The sequence below is a fragment of the Balearica regulorum genome, chromosome 2, assembly GCF_011004875.1.
Source record: "Balearica regulorum gibbericeps isolate bBalReg1 chromosome 2, bBalReg1.pri, whole genome shotgun sequence".
Lineage (NCBI taxonomy): Eukaryota > Metazoa > Chordata > Aves > Gruiformes > Gruidae > Balearica > Balearica regulorum.
Window position 1 is genome coordinate 93786864 of NC_046185.1, and position 20971 is coordinate 93807834.

General features: G+C 44.5%; 1 protein-coding gene across 4 annotated transcripts in view; it reads right to left on the reverse strand.

Annotated features, from left to right (window-relative positions):
* Positions 1-20497, reverse strand: part of DUSP22 (dual specificity phosphatase 22) — a 43569-nt gene extending 23072 nt beyond the window's left edge. The window contains exons 1-3 of one of the 4 annotated variants that reach the window (XM_075744944.1): positions 20163-20497; positions 14024-14057; positions 5889-5971 (exon numbers count right to left, since the gene is read on the reverse strand). In XM_075744944.1, the coding sequence (XP_075601059.1) occupies positions 5889-5971; positions 14024-14057; positions 20163-20183 (138 nt within the window). In that variant the 5' untranslated portion in view covers positions 20184-20497. Of the gene's footprint in view, positions 1-5614; positions 5759-5888; positions 5972-8910; positions 9019-14023; positions 14064-20162 lie in introns of those variants that run through there. The other 3 variants (XM_075744947.1, XM_075744945.1, XM_075744946.1) reach the window with 3 other exon arrangements.
* Positions 20498-20971: the final 474 nt, after the last annotated feature.

A 20971-nucleotide genomic window follows, 5' to 3' on the forward strand; every position in this document is an offset into this window, starting at 1 on the left:
CCTCCCCCACTCCACCCACCTACTATATCAACACTTACTTAGGTAGTCATCAATTCAGGAAAAAACAGAAGGAAAACCACTGCTCTGGAGACAGCATGTACCAGATTAAGATGGTATTATTAATGGCATCAGAATACAAAGAAAAAAGAATCATTAACTGTCCTCTGCAGGTGCTCTGGTTAACTATGCAGAATGAGGGGGAAAAACATAACCTATAAGCTAATATTTTAAGAAATTTAGAGCAAAAGAAGACTGAATGTTTCATAGACACCACAGAGTATTTTCTCAGCAAACAGAAGACATTATTGCAACATTAAAAAAATTCCATACAATGCTTTAAGATCACTCTTCTTGTTTGGAGAGGAAATCCCACAAAGGGTAAGACTTGAAGCAGAACCATCTGGTACATGAGTGTCACAAGGACACAGGTCGGCTATTCACAGGAGATAGAGATGCCTAAAACTTATGACAGCTTTGGTACTGAGCAGAGAGAGATAACAATACCCCCCAACCCAAAAAATTGTGCATGTTTTGCTGGGATTTCATTTACTTATGCTTCATCCAAATGACTTCAATTGAAACTATCACATATGTGATATATTCTTTCCTCATCTGAAAAAACACCACACTAAGAACAAAACAAATATTCTGTAGCAACAGAAAACAAAGAAAGAAAATTGACACGCATATAGAAGTGGCACACATGCAAAAGCCTACTCAATGCTATTTCTCATTGACAGAGCGAACAATGGAAAGCTTTTATGGCAGAGGACAGTGAAGGAATGCCCAGGTAAACTCTTGTTGATTTAAGATCTACATTACTGTGATCATTACGATGTCTCCAGGATGACTGCAGCATACAGAGCTTCCTATGATGCAGCAGTGGTCAGTCTGACAATGATAATGCTATAAATAAATTAATGCCAAAGGACTCTACAACCACAGGTGACTGGTAACAGGATGCATACATTTACTAGATCAAACCTCTGGTGCAAGTCAAGAGCAACAGTAAAATTACTAGTAACTGACAAATGTGTGGTGGACCATGTGAAAGAAGTTGGTAGTTTGAGTCCATTTCCTGATTGACGGACAGGTGTCTACATGCACACAACAGCCACAACTGGCACCTCAAAGCATCTCAGACAAACCAAGGACTAATGCTCTGACTCTAAAGCGTGAAGCTCATACCTCTGTAACCCAGCCTTACTTGAATCAACTACCACACAAAAATGGAGCACATGAGAAAATCCACTGTTGCTTCTGGCAACATATTTCACCAATTACTTACCTTCATGGTTAAGGCCTTGCTTGCTTCCAGTCTGAATCTGTGTGACACATTGTTTGTCAGCCATATGTATCACTCCGTTCTCTAAGGTGGGTTCTCTGCATGGGAACCCATGAACTGTCATCAGACCACCCCTGCCTCTCTCTGTGGATAATACCTCCCTGAGACAGGGCTTGAATGACTGTCTGACCAGAAGACCTTCTGGCATCTCTTCCTCCCCCAGGACTCATGCTGTACTCCTTCCTGCATTACACACTGCAATCGCTGCCCAATGCACTGGAGGAAGCATTCTTGCCTTTGCCAGTATTTAAGTGTGTGTGTGTGTGGTTGGGGAGGTGGGCAGGGAAGGCTAAGAGTAAAGATTAAGGATGCTGGACCTTCAGCTGCTGGACATAACTATCCACCACAGCACACACTTTCTCAAATGGGATGCAGCTGTTTTCAAGCAGCTGCACAATCCACACCAGCATACTATTTGGTCTGGGCCCACATTCATCTCCATATAACATCCCCCAGAACAGGGTCAAACACCCAGAAAATCCACACAAAAACACTCTTAGCTTCAATGGACCTGCAACCAGATTCTTTTTGGCAAGATTAACAAGATTTGCCTTTACCTGCTTCACTTAGATCAACTAGCACAAAATTTGTTAGACTCAGATCTAATGCAGCGGAGTGATACCTGGCTGGCATCCTCTGAAGCAACAGGAAGAATTGCTCAGGATTAGTTAAAAGTGCTTCCACATTCTCTGACTGCACCAGCTTGGTTAGGATATATGGGTATCACAACAGTCAGACCTTCTGGTCTCCAACCCCAACAGCTACTTGTCCTAGCTTTAAAAAGAGACTTCTACCACAAGATCCAACAAAGTGACTGCCAGGTATACTATTATTTAAAGCACACACTGAGATACCTGTTTCCTCATCCGCCTTTCAGTGTCCATCAGATTCTGAACAGAGATGTTAAAACCTGAACTGAGAAACAGATTAGAAAGCAGGTGGCAAGAAACCTAATTATTCTCCTCTGTATATGACTTATGTGGATTTATAAAACATCTGTGAGTGTTCCACGGGCAGCCATCCAAAATGCTCTGAAGGAGTCAACTTGATTCACCAGGGCCATTGCCTCTGTGCCACTGTGGGATGCTGCTGGACACCGCTCTTACTCAGGGGCTGACTTCTGTGCATCTGAAATAACAAACCTTGTTCCACATGGCATGCAGTCCTTTCTTTTGGACACACCACCAGTTACCTGCAGTTTTTTCTGATGGAGTTATAAACATTCATCTTTAAACTACAAAATGCTTACCTAAGTGGTTGAGATCTTGTATAACAATGGTGTACTTCATTAGAATAGCAGCCTTAGGATGCTCTCTAAATATAAATTAATTTCAAACTTGGTTTTATTAGAGGACAAATTTCCTTGAAACAGTTTATACAAAAACAACTAAGTGGCAACATTGCAATATAGTTCAGGCCAGATTTTGGCAAATTCCTTCCAGTCTAAACCACTTACAAAGTCTTACAAAACAATTCTCTGTCTTGTACTTAATGCAGGCTGCCAAAGTCTAAAGGTATAAAAAGGCTTAGAATCAAACCAACTTTTAAACCTACTTTTTCCAGTTATTGCAGCATGAAAGTATGCAGTAACTTCCTAAGGTCAAACTTTGATTGAGCCACCGGTAAATCAGACATTCATGAATGGTTTGTAAGTGATCACTGACATAATGTCTGAAACCAAATTTCGGTAAGAAAACATTCTTTATTTTAAGGTACTTCTCAACAGGCACACACTATGAAACCTAAACCAATACAACAAATATGTTTTTGTGAAACTCTTCAATCATTTTCTAGTTGGTAAGCTATGAGGAACTAAAGCAACATATATCCAAACACTGCTGTCTATAAAGCACAGAGGAAAGCACACTTTTTAAAAGTTACTGTGAATATTTTAAACACAACCAAGAAAAAAGGTCTGTAACATCACAGACAAGGGCAATGCTGTAAGTTACTAAAAAGCGGAAGACAATTTAACAATCTGTAGCAAGTTGATGTTCACCACATATACTGACGTTTGCTTTTATTTCTTGAGTACTGCATTCTTGAGTATGGACAATGAAGCCAAATTAATAGTTTTCATTAATTTCACCCACCACTATCAGCTTCAAGTACTGTATCAGAAGTATTATTGCATCAAAACAGTCATGACAAACTTCAAAATCTGACAAGCAAGATGTGGGTCATTTGTCACCTCTGAGAGCTAATATTTGTTTGGTCCACAGCCAAAAAAAGGCCAAATTCTCTTTGACAGCGTGTTACTACAACACTATTGGGTTTTCAATATCTAAAAACACTTACCTTCCATGCCTTGCACAGAAAGCTCTGTTTAATTAAATATTTGTAGCATTTCCTACAGGTTGACTGGGAAATACTTGAGACAAAATATTGTTAGTAAAAGACAAATGCAACTACCACAGTCCAAGAAAAGGCAGCTTTTTACCATTGATCAACATTCACATAAATACACACACAAAGCAGGGAATCTGCGGGGGGTGGTGGGGGAGGGGAGGGAGATTTGCATACCACCGCAATTCCACATTTAAAGGTCTGAATAACATCAGGCAGATTTCTGAACACAAACGTAAGCCCTCACTTTCCAATAGGGAAGAGGGTGATACACAGGGAAAGCATTCTCATTTTACTTCAGTGGACTTGAGAACAAGCCCCAAGCACAGTGTGGATACACCGGCTGTAAACAAATCTACCTACAACCTGGCAAAGAAGTAAATAACAAAGGAAGTAACACAACTTAACAGATGTTTGCTAGGCCCATGTTCCTAAACAGAAGCATTTATTTCCAAACAAGCAATGCAGTAAGACCATGAATGACAAAGTAATTAATAATCAGCTCAGCTCCCAAACAAATGGAACTTGCAATCCTTCCACTAAGTTAAGAACTGGAAAAAAAGTTTTAACAGTTGTTTTCCAGATCACCAGCATATAAAGGCATATATTGCATGATGAGAAAATAGAAGGCACAGTTGGAGAAACATTTCCTTTAGGTGCAGGGGTGAATAAAGCAAGTCCATTCTCAACCAGCCACTACTCGTTCCTATGCCACAGACACTACTGCAAACCAGACAGGCAACAGATCTGGGTAAATATAATCCTTCGTGTCTTTTGTGGGGGTAGCTAGATGAAGAAACGGTGACTTGGTTATATGTAACCCACAAAAGCTCCCAGATCTATTCACCACACAGCCCCACAAACAGATGCACTGCCACAGACGAGGTCACAGCAGGTGGGCGGCCAAATCTACCACCACCACAAGAAACACTGGCCTGAGGCTGCAGCTGATGTGTGCCATAATTAGTCTTCCTACTTGTCTAATCATGGTAATAAAACAAAGCAAACTTCTATTCATTTTAGAGACTAGCACCCTAGAGGAAACATTACATCTCCCTTAGTACTAATGTTTCTCTCTTCAACTAAGGGGAGGCTTGAAAATCAGTATGTTTCAGACTCAGCAAGCATCAAGCACAACAGAAGTCAAATGGACAGTACGATAAAGTCAACAACTAAAGCACACTTCAAAGTCAAGTTAATGGTGAATTCAGGGTTGACCTTGAACTGTGGTTTTAATCATCACATACTAGGGATACCTTCTGTTCAGCTTACATATTGACTTGCCTGGGAGAGGTGGAAATTCTGTAGTTTAAGGTCTGAATTCACTAGAGACTTTTTACATGAAGAGAATGAAAAGCAGAGATTCCCAGCAGCATCGGAGGGGCAACTGCCTTACCCACTATTCATGAAAAGTGGAATGCAGGGAAGGATAAAACAAATTTAAGGGGACAACAGTTCCCAACATCAATCAAATAGCAGGATTTCAAGGTGTAGCAAAGCCCAGCCAACTCCTTTCCTTCCAAGGTAAGCTAATGTAAAGAAAGCCCAACAGTCCAACACAAGAGACCTGCAACCCGGTCCCAACTCTTTTGCTGCTCAAGATGACACAGCAAGTCATTTCAGCTCTTCAGATCAGCTTCCCTTCAGTAAAATGGGGAATAGTACTTCATGTTAAAGTGTGGGAGACTTACAGATGATCTACTATATTAAATGTATTATATGAGAGAGCACTGGCTCCTCTCACACCCCAAGCCTAAGTATGGCTATGTTACACAGAAAAGGTCTGCAAACCTCTTACACGACCATCTGCTATAAAGACTCAAGAAAGGGGCCCAAGTGCAAAGGAGGGTTGGTAGTGGGGAAGGGGGAGAAGGAATGTTGTTGTTTATGTGATGCTTGAACTCCACACAGAAGGAAACTTACCTCTGTTATGAAATTATTAACACAATCCCATTATTGTGTTATATTGATTGACACTGTAATTGTCTCTCTTCCTTTATCAATTAGATTTGTTGTTGTTGTAACAGCAGCAATAATAAAATCTGTGACTGGATCCCAAAACTACAGCTGTCAAACACTTCCACAAGAAAATCAGTTTCAAAACGCCAATTGTACGGAACAAGAAATTAACCCCAAGATGACTGTAACAGTCAACTGCAAAGTAAGAATTTACCATGAAGTCTCCCGCACCTCTTACCTCAAGCATAGGACGGGCACTGTCGTGGATTGAAAGAATGTGCGTAATGTTATTCTTACTCAGTTGCTCTACATCTCGGGCATCTGCGATAAAGGGAAAAATGAAGATAATTTCTTTAATCTCTTGAAATAGCCCACTCCCCTTTCCATTGTGCACGTTGAAAACCACTTATCATTGGTACATCTCTTTTTGAAGCTTCACAAAGTAAAGCAAAACCCCAAATGCAGCTGTTCTAGAACATCAGTGTGGGTAACGGGAAGACACACTTTAACTCCAAAACAAATTATATACTATATAAAGAACAAGCTTAAGTGACTCAGGAATGTGTTCTTAAGTCAGAAGTTTCATGTATTTTGCATCTGAAATGTAAGCCTGCGTATGCCTGTGTGCAGGTGATGGCCATCTGATCAAGCAGTCAGAGCTGTACAAGAAATAGCTTACCTCCTCTACCCACAAATCCCCCTTCAGGAGATATATTTTCACTTGGGAGGTAGACCTTGTGACATCCAGATCTCAGAAGTGAAGCCAACTTATCACTTGAATTGAAGTATTAAAGAGCAAGCCAAAATGAGAACTAGATTCTTACTTCCTGTGGACTAGCAGGGAAAAATGTGCATTTATCCAATATATACCATAATTTTAAGTCTGAAGAGAAATAGAGATGGTAAAGATATCGAGCGTATGAAAAAGAAAAATGCTACAGCAAGGAAGTGCAGTTGTGAAAAGGTGGTTCCTAGACCCGTAACCAAGGGGTTTCAAACATTCAAAACTGGAAAGCAAACTGGGGCGACTGAAAATTTGATGCTAGATACTGCAAAAGCATAGGTTTGTTTCTATGAGAAAGAAGGTAAAATAGATTCTGTCATCAGTGAGCAATTTTCCCCCTACTAAACCATTAGCATGCCAGAAAATGACCTCAAAGAGCCACTAATACAGGTAAAAGTTAGTTTGTGTCCATTTACTTTTGACCTTTTCGCTTGAGAATGGCACAGTATGCCATGGCAATTACAGCAGTGGTTTTGTGATGTGAACACCTGCCTTCCAAATCTGCCCATACAATCTGTTCACATTAGCCTGGTTGCACACAAAAAAAGAGCACTGACCACAAAGGTTTCAAACCGGCTCTCTCTAGGTACAAAAATAACAATAGCATCACCTGTACATTCTTTATGTACGTGCAAACGTTCAATTAGCATCTCTTGCTTCATCTTATTCCACTCTACTATAAAGTTGCAATGCCTTTTCTACATCACAAAGAGGAATTGGACACTTAATTATACTGCCCCATAGACAAGATCCATGTGAGCACAGTAACAGGCAATAAAATTTAAACCTAATCCAATTATGAAAGCTTCTTTAAGGCTAATAAAATGGAGAAAAGAGTCAAAGCTGCATGAATTTCACTTGCTACTGGTCGAGCCTGCACGATCAATAGATGCCTAATCCTTCAGGAGAGAATTAACAAATTCTGTCTGAAACAGAATTCAGGTCTAGCTTCACAGAACAAGTAAATTTTTCTAAAAATCTCAGAATGAGCATTTCAAAGAAGAAAGGCTAATATTTGCCCCGAGAGGTCTTCTAATCCACCTGACCTTCAGATTTATTAACAGTTTATATGACAGTCTTGATTCCTCAGGGAACACCTAAACAGGCAAGGGTTTGGAAGCCCAGAAGTCAGCCTAAGTGCCCCAAAAAAATCACTGCTTTCTGTTCTTCAAAGGCTAAGGGCAGATTTCAGAGCCTTCTGGCTGGAACTCACAGTGTTAATGCATACCTAGCACAACAAGACCCCAATCTCTATCAGTATGACCCACAGGGTAATAAATGGCTTGCCCCACAAGACAAACAGCTTTAAAAGGAAATATGATCCAAATTAAATGTGGACTGCTTTGAACCAGGCCAAAAGACCTAATGGACACAGTACAACTCAAAAGGACTGAAAGCTTTTAGCTCTTCAGTTAACTGAGGACTTAGGCTAAAGGAATTTCAACAAATCAAAACTATACAGTAAGACAGCGAGATTTCAGATATTCCTAGGAACAAGCTGGAAATGGCTCTCCCAGCCCTACATCCCAGGGTAGCCAGTAGGTCCTCAATATATTTAGGAAACAATCATTCAAATCACAAAAGCACAGGAGAAAAAGCTTCCCAGCCAATTACTATTATCTGGATCTAAACTTTAACAGCTTACAAAGGGGAAATTCCCCTGGTACCTCACATTAAGTCTCTACAGATACTACAAAGCTCTTTAAACAGCAGTACAAATGAGATATCCTCACTCATGGTCTCATACCATAAATTACCAAAAAAAAAAATTTACTGGGTTATATAAAGGACCACCAAAAGCCAGAAGAATCACCATTACCACAGCAATTTTAACTTCTTTCCTGTACCACGGTGCTGTATAACCACATGCAGGCTCACATTTTGAAATCACGTCGTGAAACACCCTATTTCCAAATTTAAAGATGAAAGAAGCCTATCAGAGTCCATCTTGTGTATCCCTAAAGGGTCCCTCGAACATGGTATTATTCTTCACAGTAGGTTACCTAATACTCTGTTTTATACTGCAAAACGCTTCTCAGCTGATGTGGACTTTTGAGTAAAGTCTTCAGGAATCTCTTCTCCTCACACAAAAGGAGACAACTGACAACGGGGAAGTCTTCCTCTCTCCCTCCCACATCTATATTTAGCTTCTCTTCCCTCAATGTCATCCTGCGACTTGTAGCTTAACTTCTACTCATACGCAGAGAGCTGCAAACACTTAATTGCAAAAGCAATGGCAGAGTCATCAAAATGGGACCGGTGTATATGTGTGTCCGAATTTATTTCCCTGCAGCTCTGGGAAGCCCTACTGTGTGGCTGGGGAGCAAATCCCCTAGCATACTGTGCTTCCACCCGCCCATGTGCAAAAGGGAGATGATACTGGTCCAACCACTCCGATTAAGACACATCAGTAACTGAAGGACTCCAACACTAGGGTGATGAAGTCTCAAATGTAGGTACAACCATTCTCTCTTACTTTAGTTTTTTAGAACCTCCACAGAGATGCAAGGTGAGGAATAAAGATTTCTTCCTTTGTGGGGTTCGATGGGAAGAAACAGCTGTAGATACTTTTCCATCTCTGCTGCTAACAAGAAAATACAAAAGCATCCTGCCACAAACAGGAGGAAAAAAAAAAGCATAACAATGATATGAGCCTGGATCTACAACATCTAACTGCAACTCACCTATGAATTTAGAAGATTAAATGTCTCCACAAAATAAGTGAGATGAGTTTATTTTCATTTTGTCACCTTTTCTCCCATTAGCCAGCTATCCCAAACTAAAGACATCTCCCCCTCTTCCTCCTCCAAAGCCCACATTTCTGACTTAGTTGTTAATCTGAAAAGACAGACATGCTCCTCTAACACAGTAAGCTAGTAAGTATTAAGTTTTCAGTGTAATATTTTAGGTTATGCATACAAAAACAAGTGCTTAGAGGAAGCAAGTCAGCCCAATATGTACAACAGTATTAAGTCTCAATCTGCAGATGTACAAAGCCAACAATTTCATCATCACCAGATTTATTTATTTTTTAAATAAAGCCACTTTTTGTCTACACTTTATTTTCTGCTTTGGAGAGAATTAGAGACAGATATCTAAGGGAGAACCTCCTCTCCAGTGGTTCAGAGCACTAAGAGGTATTACTGAGAATAGTTTCCCATCAGGAGAGCTTTGTTCCAGAGTTCAAGTGATCCACACTTACAGACACACACACAGAAACTAAGCGCATGGACAAAACCTCCTCATCTCCTGTCCTCACTTCACACTATGTTCTGATACATGCTTTGTCCCAGCCTCTCAAAAGGACCTTTCTGGGCAGTGAGAAAGGCAGGGAAAAGGGTCCAGCACTCTGTTTAATGAGAGTACCTATAAGATGTCTTCCTTCAAAAGACGAACCTAAAAAAAAGCAAACGGTATCTTCACCCTCTCCTGTTTTCAGTACCTGGAATAAAGCCTTAGAAAAGGGAACTGTTCCCCAAAAGAAATTAAGCAGCTGATAACAGGAATTAATTGGATCTACAAACAGCAGAACCACTAGGTGGGCACTGCCTTGTTATACACTTAGTAATGGGAAGGGCAGAAACTTTCCCAGGACTCTCCAGCTCATCCACAGCACCACTGGACTCTTTGGGGGGGAATTAGATCTCATATGGTAGCTTTCCCTTTCAAATCAAAAAGCTCCCAAATATTCCCCTGGAAAAACTTGAATCTTCCAAATACGATAAAAAGCAAGAAAGAACACAAGCTCTTTAATATTCAAAATAAAAACACTCCTGAGTTTCTGGTGCTTGCTACTGCTACACCCTTTGGTTTGGAACCAAACAAGAATTAATTTAGAACCTTATATCAGAAGAAATGGTATTTTTTCTATTCGTGCAAAGGCTAAAAAAACCCTGTCGTATCAGTCTCTTAAGGAATAAAGCACCTATTTGCATCATAAGCACAGGTGCCTTTCAAAGGACATCAGGTTTCCAGTGCAGAAGACACATGGGCACACAATCCCACAATAAATTCTTTCTTTTGAGAGGCCTGAATTTCATCTGTAAGGTACAACTGAAACAAACCAAAATTCCCCCAAAACTAGAGGTGGGAAGAAGAGTTAACTTCCTCTTTCCCTTCCCTCATTTTACTCTCCCAGCCTCCCACCCTTCAGCTTGCAAAGAAATAACTCCTCATTAACTTTCACTGAAGAAGCCTAAGAGCTCTGTTTCCTTCTGGGCTTTCAAACCAAACTCAGTCTCGGTATTTTGTATGGACATCTGTGGTTCTTCTTGAATTTTTCTGCCCTCTAGCTGTGCAATCTCAAATACACTTGGGAACATACCACAACTTTAATGTGCTACTAATGAGTAGAATCATGCTTATAGATCTTGTAAGATAACAAACACTTAAGTACATGCCTAGATCTATGCTTTTTCAGGAAAGTTTTCCAGACACATACTCAAGTTACATGGGCTTAGTGAGATTTCAACCAGTACTTCAGTGCTTTCCATAATCAGGACTACAAATAACTTTTTATCCTAAAGGCCCCGAGGTGGTTACAAAACCCCGTCTTATTCTATGTGCCTGAAGGTCTGTGCAGCAGCACACAAACCAGTAGTAGCAAGCTCAGCTCTCATTTCTGCCATGGATTTATTTCACAAGTTTTTTCTTGGCCCTCAGTTTATCTCCCAGTCAAATGCAGAGGCGTTTGCACCTCCTCTGTCATGCATTGTTTTTAAGTTGATTAGGCCTAAAAAGACAGTAAGAAACCCTATACATAGAGATATTCTCTGAACATTGAATAGTAATTCCCCAATTGGAACAATTGCTGAATGCCTTCTCCAGACAACAGTCCTCCACAGTGACAGTGTTGAACATCCTTTAACACCTTGCTTTCACTCAGCAGGAAGGCATCCAGCTGCAACAACTGTGCCTCTTCCCAGTCCATTGGTGTCACGAGGTCTCCCATACAGCAGGGAGAGGAGCATGCATGGAAGGGTATTTCTGCCTCCTAGCTATGGAAACCCTGCCTGCTCAGGCTCCCTGAAGAGTCACTAGAGAAAGGAGGGGAGGCTATCCTCCAGAGGGCAGATCAGAGCGATTCAGAGAGATTCCCCTGACTCACCTCCTGGAGAAGCTCCCTCCACAGAGACCTGGAGGGTGCCATGATGCCTCAGCCCTGTGTCAGGGCAAGATGCACAACACCAGGGGTTCAGTGTTACTCCTCGTACTAACCAGATTTATTCAATTCAAGCTATCAGCCTCAAGCTGAAGAAATAGGAGACTGCTCAAAAGTGCGTTACAGGAAATAATTTTGTAAACCCATGTCTTTCAAAGTATCTAGTCATTTCAGCTGCCCAACTCAGGATACCCAAACCAATCCCAACTGTATATGCTGCTGAGTATTTCTCAGTCAACGATCCCCTTTATGGCAATCTCAAAATTCATTAGTCACTTTTTGAAAACGTGCCACAAATCAGAACATGCCCAAAGAACATGGTAATCTAACTCCTCCAGAAAAATACACTGGTGATTAACCAACAGCCTGTTCCTAAATGGGATGACTTCACTGCACAGACAGCTCCCTGCAATTGCTCTTAAGCAGCGAGGCAAAGGTGGTGTTGAAGGGCATGGGATGCAGAAGAAGTGAAATTATAAAAGTTTGGGGTTTTATTAGTGAAGTACTGTAACACCAATCTTCTCTCTTCCTCTGCAGGTACACTAGCTAATTTGATATTGTAACAACAGATACTCATAACAGTAGAACATAATGATTACATGCAGCACGAGCAAAGGTCATAGCAATAAACCAACATTTTGTTTGTGTTAAGCAATTTAAAAAACAGACTCCATAACACAATCACTGAGATTAAAGCCAACCCACCCTTATTCTCTTTTATGGAGGTAGCTGAAGCATTTCAGCCTCTGCTTTTTTTCAGTCAGACTCCCAGAAACACTGCCCACTCACGCCACCTTCATATGCACGCCTCTACTCTAGGCATCGAAGTGACCCGACATGCCTTTTAAGGACCATCTGCAAGGCGCACAGCTGAGTGGCCAGAGCAGCATGAGCGAGAGGGTTGCAGGTCCTGACATCAGCAGAGATGCTGACTCACTCCGTAACCTTGGCCAACTCCCCTCAGCTGGTCAAACTTTTCATCAGCTGAAAACAGAACTGCACTAAGAAGCAGATGCTCCGGCTGAGTTTTGCTCCCCTGGGCAGACTGGCAAGGGGTTACCAGCACAGAGGGACTGACCTAGCGCCATGTTCCCTGGGGCCCATCCTGCCAGACAGTTTGAAACCTAAAGGACTCTACTCTCAAACATCCTTCCATCCCACCCCTCTCCCAAACTACTTGACAGGAAAGAAAAAGACAAAAAAGAAAACAAAAAGAGGAAGCAACATGGCTGTGACCAAGGTAGCTAGTTTTGTCACTGGCCCATGCAGTGTTCTGTCCAAAGTGTTTTCAAAATGATCCTCTTGCCCTTATTTTCCTTTTTTCCTGCTTTCTTTTTTCTCCTTTCATTACCCACTTCCATCACTATAAACTTGCCTCCATCCTCTCATTTTCCTTACCACAGCATGATTAAGTCCCTCTCACACACTAGCTGTTGTACTTGGGTTTGTATCCCAGTGCAGCAAAAGGCAGCTTTTAACTTCACATGTACCTCTGGGCTGCCTCTCAAGGTGATCAGGCAAAACCCACTGAACTCACAGATTTTGGGATGGGGAGGAAGGGTGGGCATAAGGCAGAGCAGAGGTATGGCATCATCTAAATCCAATGCAGACGTTGTCCAGTTTTAAGAGACCAGCTGTGATATCAGACAGAGCAGGAAGGGCAAGGTATCTCGGTTGCCCCTGTGAGTCCTGCTTTGCTGTTGTACCCAAGCATAGGAAATACAGGGTCTACATGTATCAAAACGACTGTACAGGCACAACTGGTTTACTTCTGAGTAGAAACGGTCAGCTGGAACTGTTGCTAACAGTGCTTTGAGAATAGGTCATTTATTTGGATGTCTACATAAAATTTCCTGTGTCTTCTAAATATGGTTCTATCTTTCTGTACACAAAAAATGAACCTCATGCAAACAGGAAAAAAAATCCAGTGAATATTACATCCGCAACACTGATGGCATGAGTATCAGTGGTCAGACAGAAATCTGCAGACCTATTGGTCTCGCAAGCAGTGATAACAGAGCTCTTTAGCAGTTGTTATATATAACCTAAATAATGAAAGCAACGAACAGGAGGCATACTAAGCCTTTACTTATAAGGAGGACTTGAAATAAGCCTTACAAAGAATCTGCCTGGCTCGCAGGCTTGTGGGCCAAGCACAGATTTAAGGCAAGCCAATGTTTAGGAATTCCAGCTGAAGCATGCTCCGAGGAGATGGTGTTCATTTTTCTTTTCTTAAAGTACTTGCAGCACAGCACACGGATGAGAGAGCAAACAAGTTCTTCTTTAAGTGCTACCAGGTGAATCCAGAAACGAAGCAAGATGGGGTTAAAGAAACTGCAGAGATGTCAGATAATTCTGTAGGCCTCCGAAACAACACCTTAAGACCCCTGCTAAGTAATCCTAGAGATAATGATAAAACTAATCTTACCTTTAAAGTTGCCAATGAACAAGCCAGGCAGAATCTGTGAGAAAGAAATATAGTATCAAATATAGATATCTTGTGGTAAGACAATTTGACAAAGTTCAATTTGCATACAGGATGGAACATACTACTTTAGCAGACTATTGTGAAATGCAGTCTAAAAAGCGCTGACAACATTTTGTGCCTTATTGCAACCTTCTCAAACTACATAGCTTTAGGTACGCCATGCTTTGAGAGTGTTCGTTGACAGCCAGGGGTTATTAATCACGCAGACTCTCACATAATGGAGGCTCTCTGAGGATAGCAAAAGCGGTTTAAAAATACAGAGTGGGCCTCAACACACCCCTTCTTCTCCTTCTCCTCCTCCCCCCCCCAGCAGGATAAGAGTCACCCTCATTTAACTAATGATGAAACTTCATACAGAAAAGGTGATTTGCCTAAGGTTGCTAAGCAAGCTGGACAAAGCACCACAGAACAACATCCTTCAAGTCTTTTGAAGTGCAAAGCCATGGAAGTCGGGGCTCTTTGATAGAGGAAATCACTGCAAACAGCGAGTGTGTATTCACATAGAGAATTGATGAAAGTCCTTGAGTTACGCATTTCTCTCCCAGATCTGCCCACTCACCCCAACACTCCCAGAAGCCTGCACAGGTCTCAGTTACAGGACTTCCTTTACTGGGGACTTTCAAGGTCATCTTGAGGACTAGCCTGTTCAGCCTGAGGACACGTGCATGCACACATACAGAGAGGCAGGTGACACTGCAGTGCTACCACTCTCACCCTCTCATAACCCTTCCAACTTGGGAACGGCAATAACGACATGAAAAACCCCTAAGCACACCAAACACACGCTTTCTGGCCAAGAATTTCATTCTCTGCCACCTGAAGTCTCTGACCCACATCCTTTGAAGAAACCAGAACTGTGGTGGTGAGACCATATGATCCATTTTTCCTCGGTGCATGCAGAGCATACCACCAATACAGATATGTCAGCGCTGACTTCCTAAAGCCTTAGCAACACCCAAGTGTCACCACAACAGCAGCAACAGTCACTCAGGCACAGCTATTTAAAGGGAAAACTCCACCCATTTTGCTCCGTCCAGCAGCCGCGAAGTTCCGAAAGCCATGAAGGACTTTTCATCAGGGATTATCGCCCCAGCCTCCACTTCACTGCAGCCTTCCTGCTGAAAGGTGACCCAGCTTACCACGCAAAGGTTAGCAGGCTGGCAGAAGGGCCTGCAAAATAGCTTCTGATCTGCCTTAACTCCAGGGCTTTCATCTGATAAAAATGTCAGGTTCAGTCTTATTTATCTAGCCTTGCAGAAAACAGAAGGGCTGCAGCACTTTTCACACTCCCTGCAGCTTTGATTTGTGCAAACATTCCTCCCTCTCAGCTTTGCTAGGTGATCTCTCTCTCTCGGCTGTGTCATACCAGCTCTACCCACTGGGCTCAATTCTGCCACCAATATGGAAAGACAACTTCTCTGGGACCCTTGCCGTAACCTGAACTGCTTACAAATTAAGGGCTGCATGACAACATCAGTCAGACAAGAAAATGTTTCTTTAGTCTGGTACAAACAGGCACCTGTAAGCTTTGCACAGATAAGCTCAGACAGGTTTCTCCCCTTTCATTGCCTCTTCATTTTTCATTCGTACAAATTCAACATTCATATAAGGGCAACAAAAAACCCAAAAAACAGTAGGACAGTTTCCAATGCCAGGTTATTAGGTAGGAAAAAGCTCCGTCGCAACTTTCTGCTGTCCCTTCCACATGCACAAGGCTCATGGTTTCATAGACTGATCTATGATTTTAAGCACGCTTGATGATTCTGCTAAAAGTGCAGCTCAAAGGCCGCTGTACCAGGCTAGGAATCAGAAGCCAGTAGCTGCTCCAGAGAGCAGAGTACCGATGCTCATTGCTAAGGGCCAAATTCTGCAAACAAAAAACATGCTCTAAAGCAAAAAAAAAAAGTCAAGCTATGAATGAATTTCACCAACCATATCACTCCAGTCAGCTCCCTCAACTTAAGCTTAAGAAAGTTAAAAAAACGAAAAAAGCCTTTCTGATCTTTCTAAATAGCTGTCTGGTACTTCCTATCTGCAACACAAATCTCAAATCATAACACCACTACTGTAGACTGTGGCATTTTTAGACTCCAGGACATTATTTCTGCATCAAATACGTGCTCTCAAGAGAGGATAAAAGCTTAAATTCCAGTCACAATCATTAAGGCTAGGCATTATAAATTAAAGATACCAAGAAACACCGGAGGGTTGCAAAAATGAGGCTTCCTAAAGTGGTGCTGGCAAAGGAGGAAAAATCCAGAAGTTTGCATTTGTCCATCATGAAGCAACGTTGTATGCTAGATAGGAAATTAGGACACAGCGCAACCAAGGGCAGATGTTACCCCTGTTGTCCTAGTCATTCTAGAAGCAAGAAACATTACTATGGGTGAAAGCTACCTGGAAAGAAGTGAATCTTCATGCCGTGCTGACTAATACTTCGGCACTAGACTATGGCTGGGAACTTTCAGCTGTGTCATCTCACACTGCCTTCAGTAACTGCAACTCCAGGCCGCGCAAAATGAAGGCCGATGGCTGCTAGGGGTGTGTGAGAGTGAAGGGGTGGGAGGCAGAAGAGATGAAAAATAAGGTGGTTGTTTTTGTGAACTTTTCAACCACTGCTTTATGAATAAAAACAGTAGCCTCTTTATATCATCCGAAACATTGAGATAATGACCACGGACTAAATAACAGATGTAGAGGACTGCACAACCAAGCAACAAGGATACCAACATCTGTCTTCGTTCGTACCTCGCATGAAAACAGCTCACGTTCTTCACCTTGCACAGAGGCAGAGCCCTGCAAAGGACTATAGTTGCTCCAGTTGCTAATGCTTCTCATCAGTCCTCTCTGAAAATACACTGCTCTGGAAAATGGCTTAAAGGGCTACTTTGCTGTTGTTTCCTACATAGACAAACACTTATGATAAAGCATCTAACTCCTTGCCTGACACTGCTTCTAGATGCACTAGTATCGATGGGCGCTCTGGAGATGTTTGTGGGGCTTTCTGTGAGATGACCAGGCGCTGCAGAAGTAGCCGACAAGCCCACCTTGTCCAGCAGTACGGGAGAGCGGCACGGGTCAGGGAGAGGGATTCGCTGCTGACATGAACTGGCACAGCTTCGCTGGCTTCCATAGAACTGGTTGCATCAGCTGTAACTATCCACACTGATTTACATTTCTTACAAAGCAACTCTCTTTGTAGAGATAACACTCAACTCACCACTTAAGAGTCCGCATGAATAACGGACAGTTAACCGTAACAGGACTAACAAGAACTAAAACCCAGGAAAAACCTCTTCACTAAGCATATCCTGTTCACAGATAATCAAATCTAAGTACTACAATCTCTTGTCACCATCTCAGCTGCTAGACTTGAGCTCCTGGAAAACACTGTAATTTTCAACCACAGACTTCAACTTGAACTTTGAATACAAGTCAGAGTTAGACATTAAGTCTGAAGACAAATCAGGCCACCCAGACAATTTCCTAAGTCAGACCCCATTACTCATCCTGTACTTAAAAGACACTAAAAAAAAGTAAAGCACTGAAAATTAATAGTAGCCAAGTCAATGCACACTCACTAGCCAATTCTCCTTCTCAGAGCAAAATAAGAAGGGTATTTACGAACCAATGCTTTCAGTTTCATTTGGGAAAAGTCAGGAGGTTTGAGTGGGCTTAAGGAAAAAAACTAAGCACAGTTAATTTTACAGAGAAAACTAGAAACAAAAGACAAACCCCACCTAAAAAGAATACCAGGCCTCCAGCCCTTGATCAGCACTAATGGCCACAAAGTCAGGTGCGATTGCTGTTTGCTACAAAATACATCAATATCATGTGACAGAAAAATGGGAGGAGACCATGCCACTGAGAAAGGCTCAGCATCCAAGAGCAGCAACAGCAGCTGTAGCAATCTCTTGAGCTTTTCCTTACTATACCCATTACAGGTCACCACTAATCCTCTTCCCCTGGCACCAGTACAAAGAGATTCCCTAAATGAAATAATCCACCATCGGATAAGCTGCTTATTTTCTCCTACTGTCTACGTACAGCTCTACCACAAAAAACACACTTCAGTTGGAAACTAAGGCAATTTGTATTGATAGACTACACTGAGTCAAGCAAATTCCCCTCGACATTGTTGCCAATGACTCCATGCCTCCTCTTGCCCCTCCAGTGTTCGCTGACTCACAAGATCAAAAGGAACAGATGATCCTGGGGCACATTCTGAAGGTGGCAAGTACCAGACCTACACGTGGGACCCCTACAAAAATAAACCCTGATGGCCAGTACCCAGCATGGTTGTAGCCTCCTTAAAGGAGCCAGCTCCTCCTGGACTGCTGAACTTTTCATCCTCTTGGATACAGCCATAGGAAGGGAGGAAAAAAAAATAAAGTAGTGCTATGCTTGTCCCAAAAGCTCTGGTTGGTATGTGTTAGGGCAACACTTCACAGAATTAAAATGACCAAATTGCCTGGGGTCACAGATTGCCAATTCCTGCCCATGCTGTACCACAGCTAGATGTAACACAGAAAATGCTAAGCTTCAAAGGGTTGAGAATTGTCCTTTCCCTCCTGCCCTAGATTGCAACTTTAGCATCCCATATCCTGTCACTCTAAATGTTTGGATAATTTCAAACATTCCCAGAAAAAATACTACAAACATACCAGAAGTCTAAAAGAAATATCTCCAGCTGTGTTTCTTCCTAACTGGCCACTCCTGGAAGTTACCTCCAAGGAGCAGCTACATATCATAATATTATCCCCAGACTCTGAAACCAAAAATGGAAGGAAGGACCAAGGGAGGCTCTACCTCCTACCCACTAACTCGGCTGGGCTACCAGCCAGATCTTCCCCCTGCCTAAAGTTTCTATTGTGACATCTCTATCCATAGGATATCCCAGGCAGCACACTAAGCACTCTGGATGTTCACCAGTCTGACTTCCAGAAGCAAGGATGTCAGACTTGAGTAACTTGTGAGCAGCTATCCCTAGCTCTTCTCCTCTGCTTTGTAAGAGGCCACGCTCACAGCAAAGCTACTCCCAAAGTACTCAAAGCAGGATGTTAAGACAGAAGAGATGACTCAACTTCTGTTCCTCATAGTAAGCTATATATAAAAGGCTAGGTACTACCACACTTTCAAACCTGGGTTTAAAAGAGAGGTGGAGATACTGAGAAAAATCACAGTTGTCCCTTGATAACCACCAGGACATGCCAGGGGAATCGGCACTTACAATAAGCCCCCACTGCCAAAAAGACCAACACCCTTTGCAAAACAGATCCATCTTCCTTCCTCGCTGCGATCTCCACTGGGGCCAAGCGCTTTCCTGTCCCACCAGCACCGGGGCCAGCCCTCCAGCCACAGCCTGTATCCGCCGGTCGCTCTGCGCCCTCAGAGCGCGGGCAGACCCCCGAGGGGGCGCGGGCCAGCGCCCAAAATCCTGTTCGAGGGAGGAGGGGAGCAAGGGATGCAGAAATTAAATGGTTTGATCCCGCACTCGCTGCCCTCGCCGGACTGACAGCCCGGGACTCCAGGTCCTGCCGCACGTCAGCCCACCCCAGCGGGGGGCACGGGCGAGGCGGGAGCCGGCCCCGACCCGCGGCGGGGAAGGGCCCGGCGCTGCGGCTGACTGAAGCCAGCGCCGGGGGGCACGGCGGCGGTTAGCGACCGTTGGGGGTGCGGGGCCGCCCCCAGCCCCGCGGGCTCGCTTCGCCCGGGGAGGGGAAGCCCGGGCGAACATCACCGAAACCAGGGCCCCCCTCCTGCCTGCCCGCCTCCTCCCTGCCCGCGCTGCGGCTGGGAAGGAGGCGCGCCCCGAGGGAGCGGCGCAGCCACGGTCTTTTTCCCTCCCCCCCCCTCGCCCCGGGGCGGGGGACCCCCAAAGTTGAATGGAAAAGCCTCTCCTGCGCTGGCTTTCGTCTTTTTAAGCGGGCGCCCGCAGACTGCCCCGGCGGCGCCCGCCGCCCGGGGCGAGACAAAGGAGGGGGGCCGCGGCGAGGGACCGCCACCCCCGGCCACCGCTGCGCCTCGCCTCGCCCGCGCACATGCACTCACGCACAGGAACAACGACGAGCGGCGTTACCTTGTTCATCCCATTCCCCATGGCTTAAGCGACCCGCACGCCAGCACCGCGGGAAGAGCCGTCGGCTGCCGGCTAGCGAGCTGCCGGCGGCGGGTCAGCGTGCATGGGACAGTGCTTGCCGGGGATGACTGGGGACGAGCTAATTGTTAATTAAGGACGGCCGCGGCTTGCCGTTGTTGGGCAGGGTGAGGCGCATCTCCCCCCGCCCTGGCCGGGGCTTTCTCCTAGCTGCCGGGCGGCTGGAGGCGGGTTTCCGCTCGGCCACCCCCGGGAGCGGCGAGCCGTAGGGCCGCACCACCAGGAACTGCCTCCCGCCACCGCCCCCACGTGCGGTTAAAGCCCCGGCGCGCCGGCCGCAGGCCGCCCTGGGGCTTGTAGTCCCCGCCGCCGCGCCGCCCTGCCGCCGCTCGCCCGCCGGAACTACAACTCCCAGCGTCCCCCGCGCCGCCGACCTGCCCCACCTGTAGCGGCCGGCGGCACCCAGCGGGCGCTCAGAGCGGCCCGGCCTCGCCCCATTCCTGAGGGGATGAGTAAGCGCCGGTGGCGGGGTCGGGATCGTCTCCCGTGGGCGCAGCCCCACAGACCCGCGCCGCGGCTCCCCCGGCACGAACGGCCCGCTGCCGGTGCGCCCGGGGAAGGCAGGGCTGCGGCGCCGGGGCGGGCAGGTGCTGCCTGCCTGCCTCTGCGGTACTGAAACCGGGTTTGTTTCGACCTCAAGCGGGTCATGGCAGGCGCAGTGGGCACCAGGTCTTGGGCGCCGGGGCTGCCACCGCAGCAGCCTCCCACCTGCCAGCCCGTTCCTCTCCGCC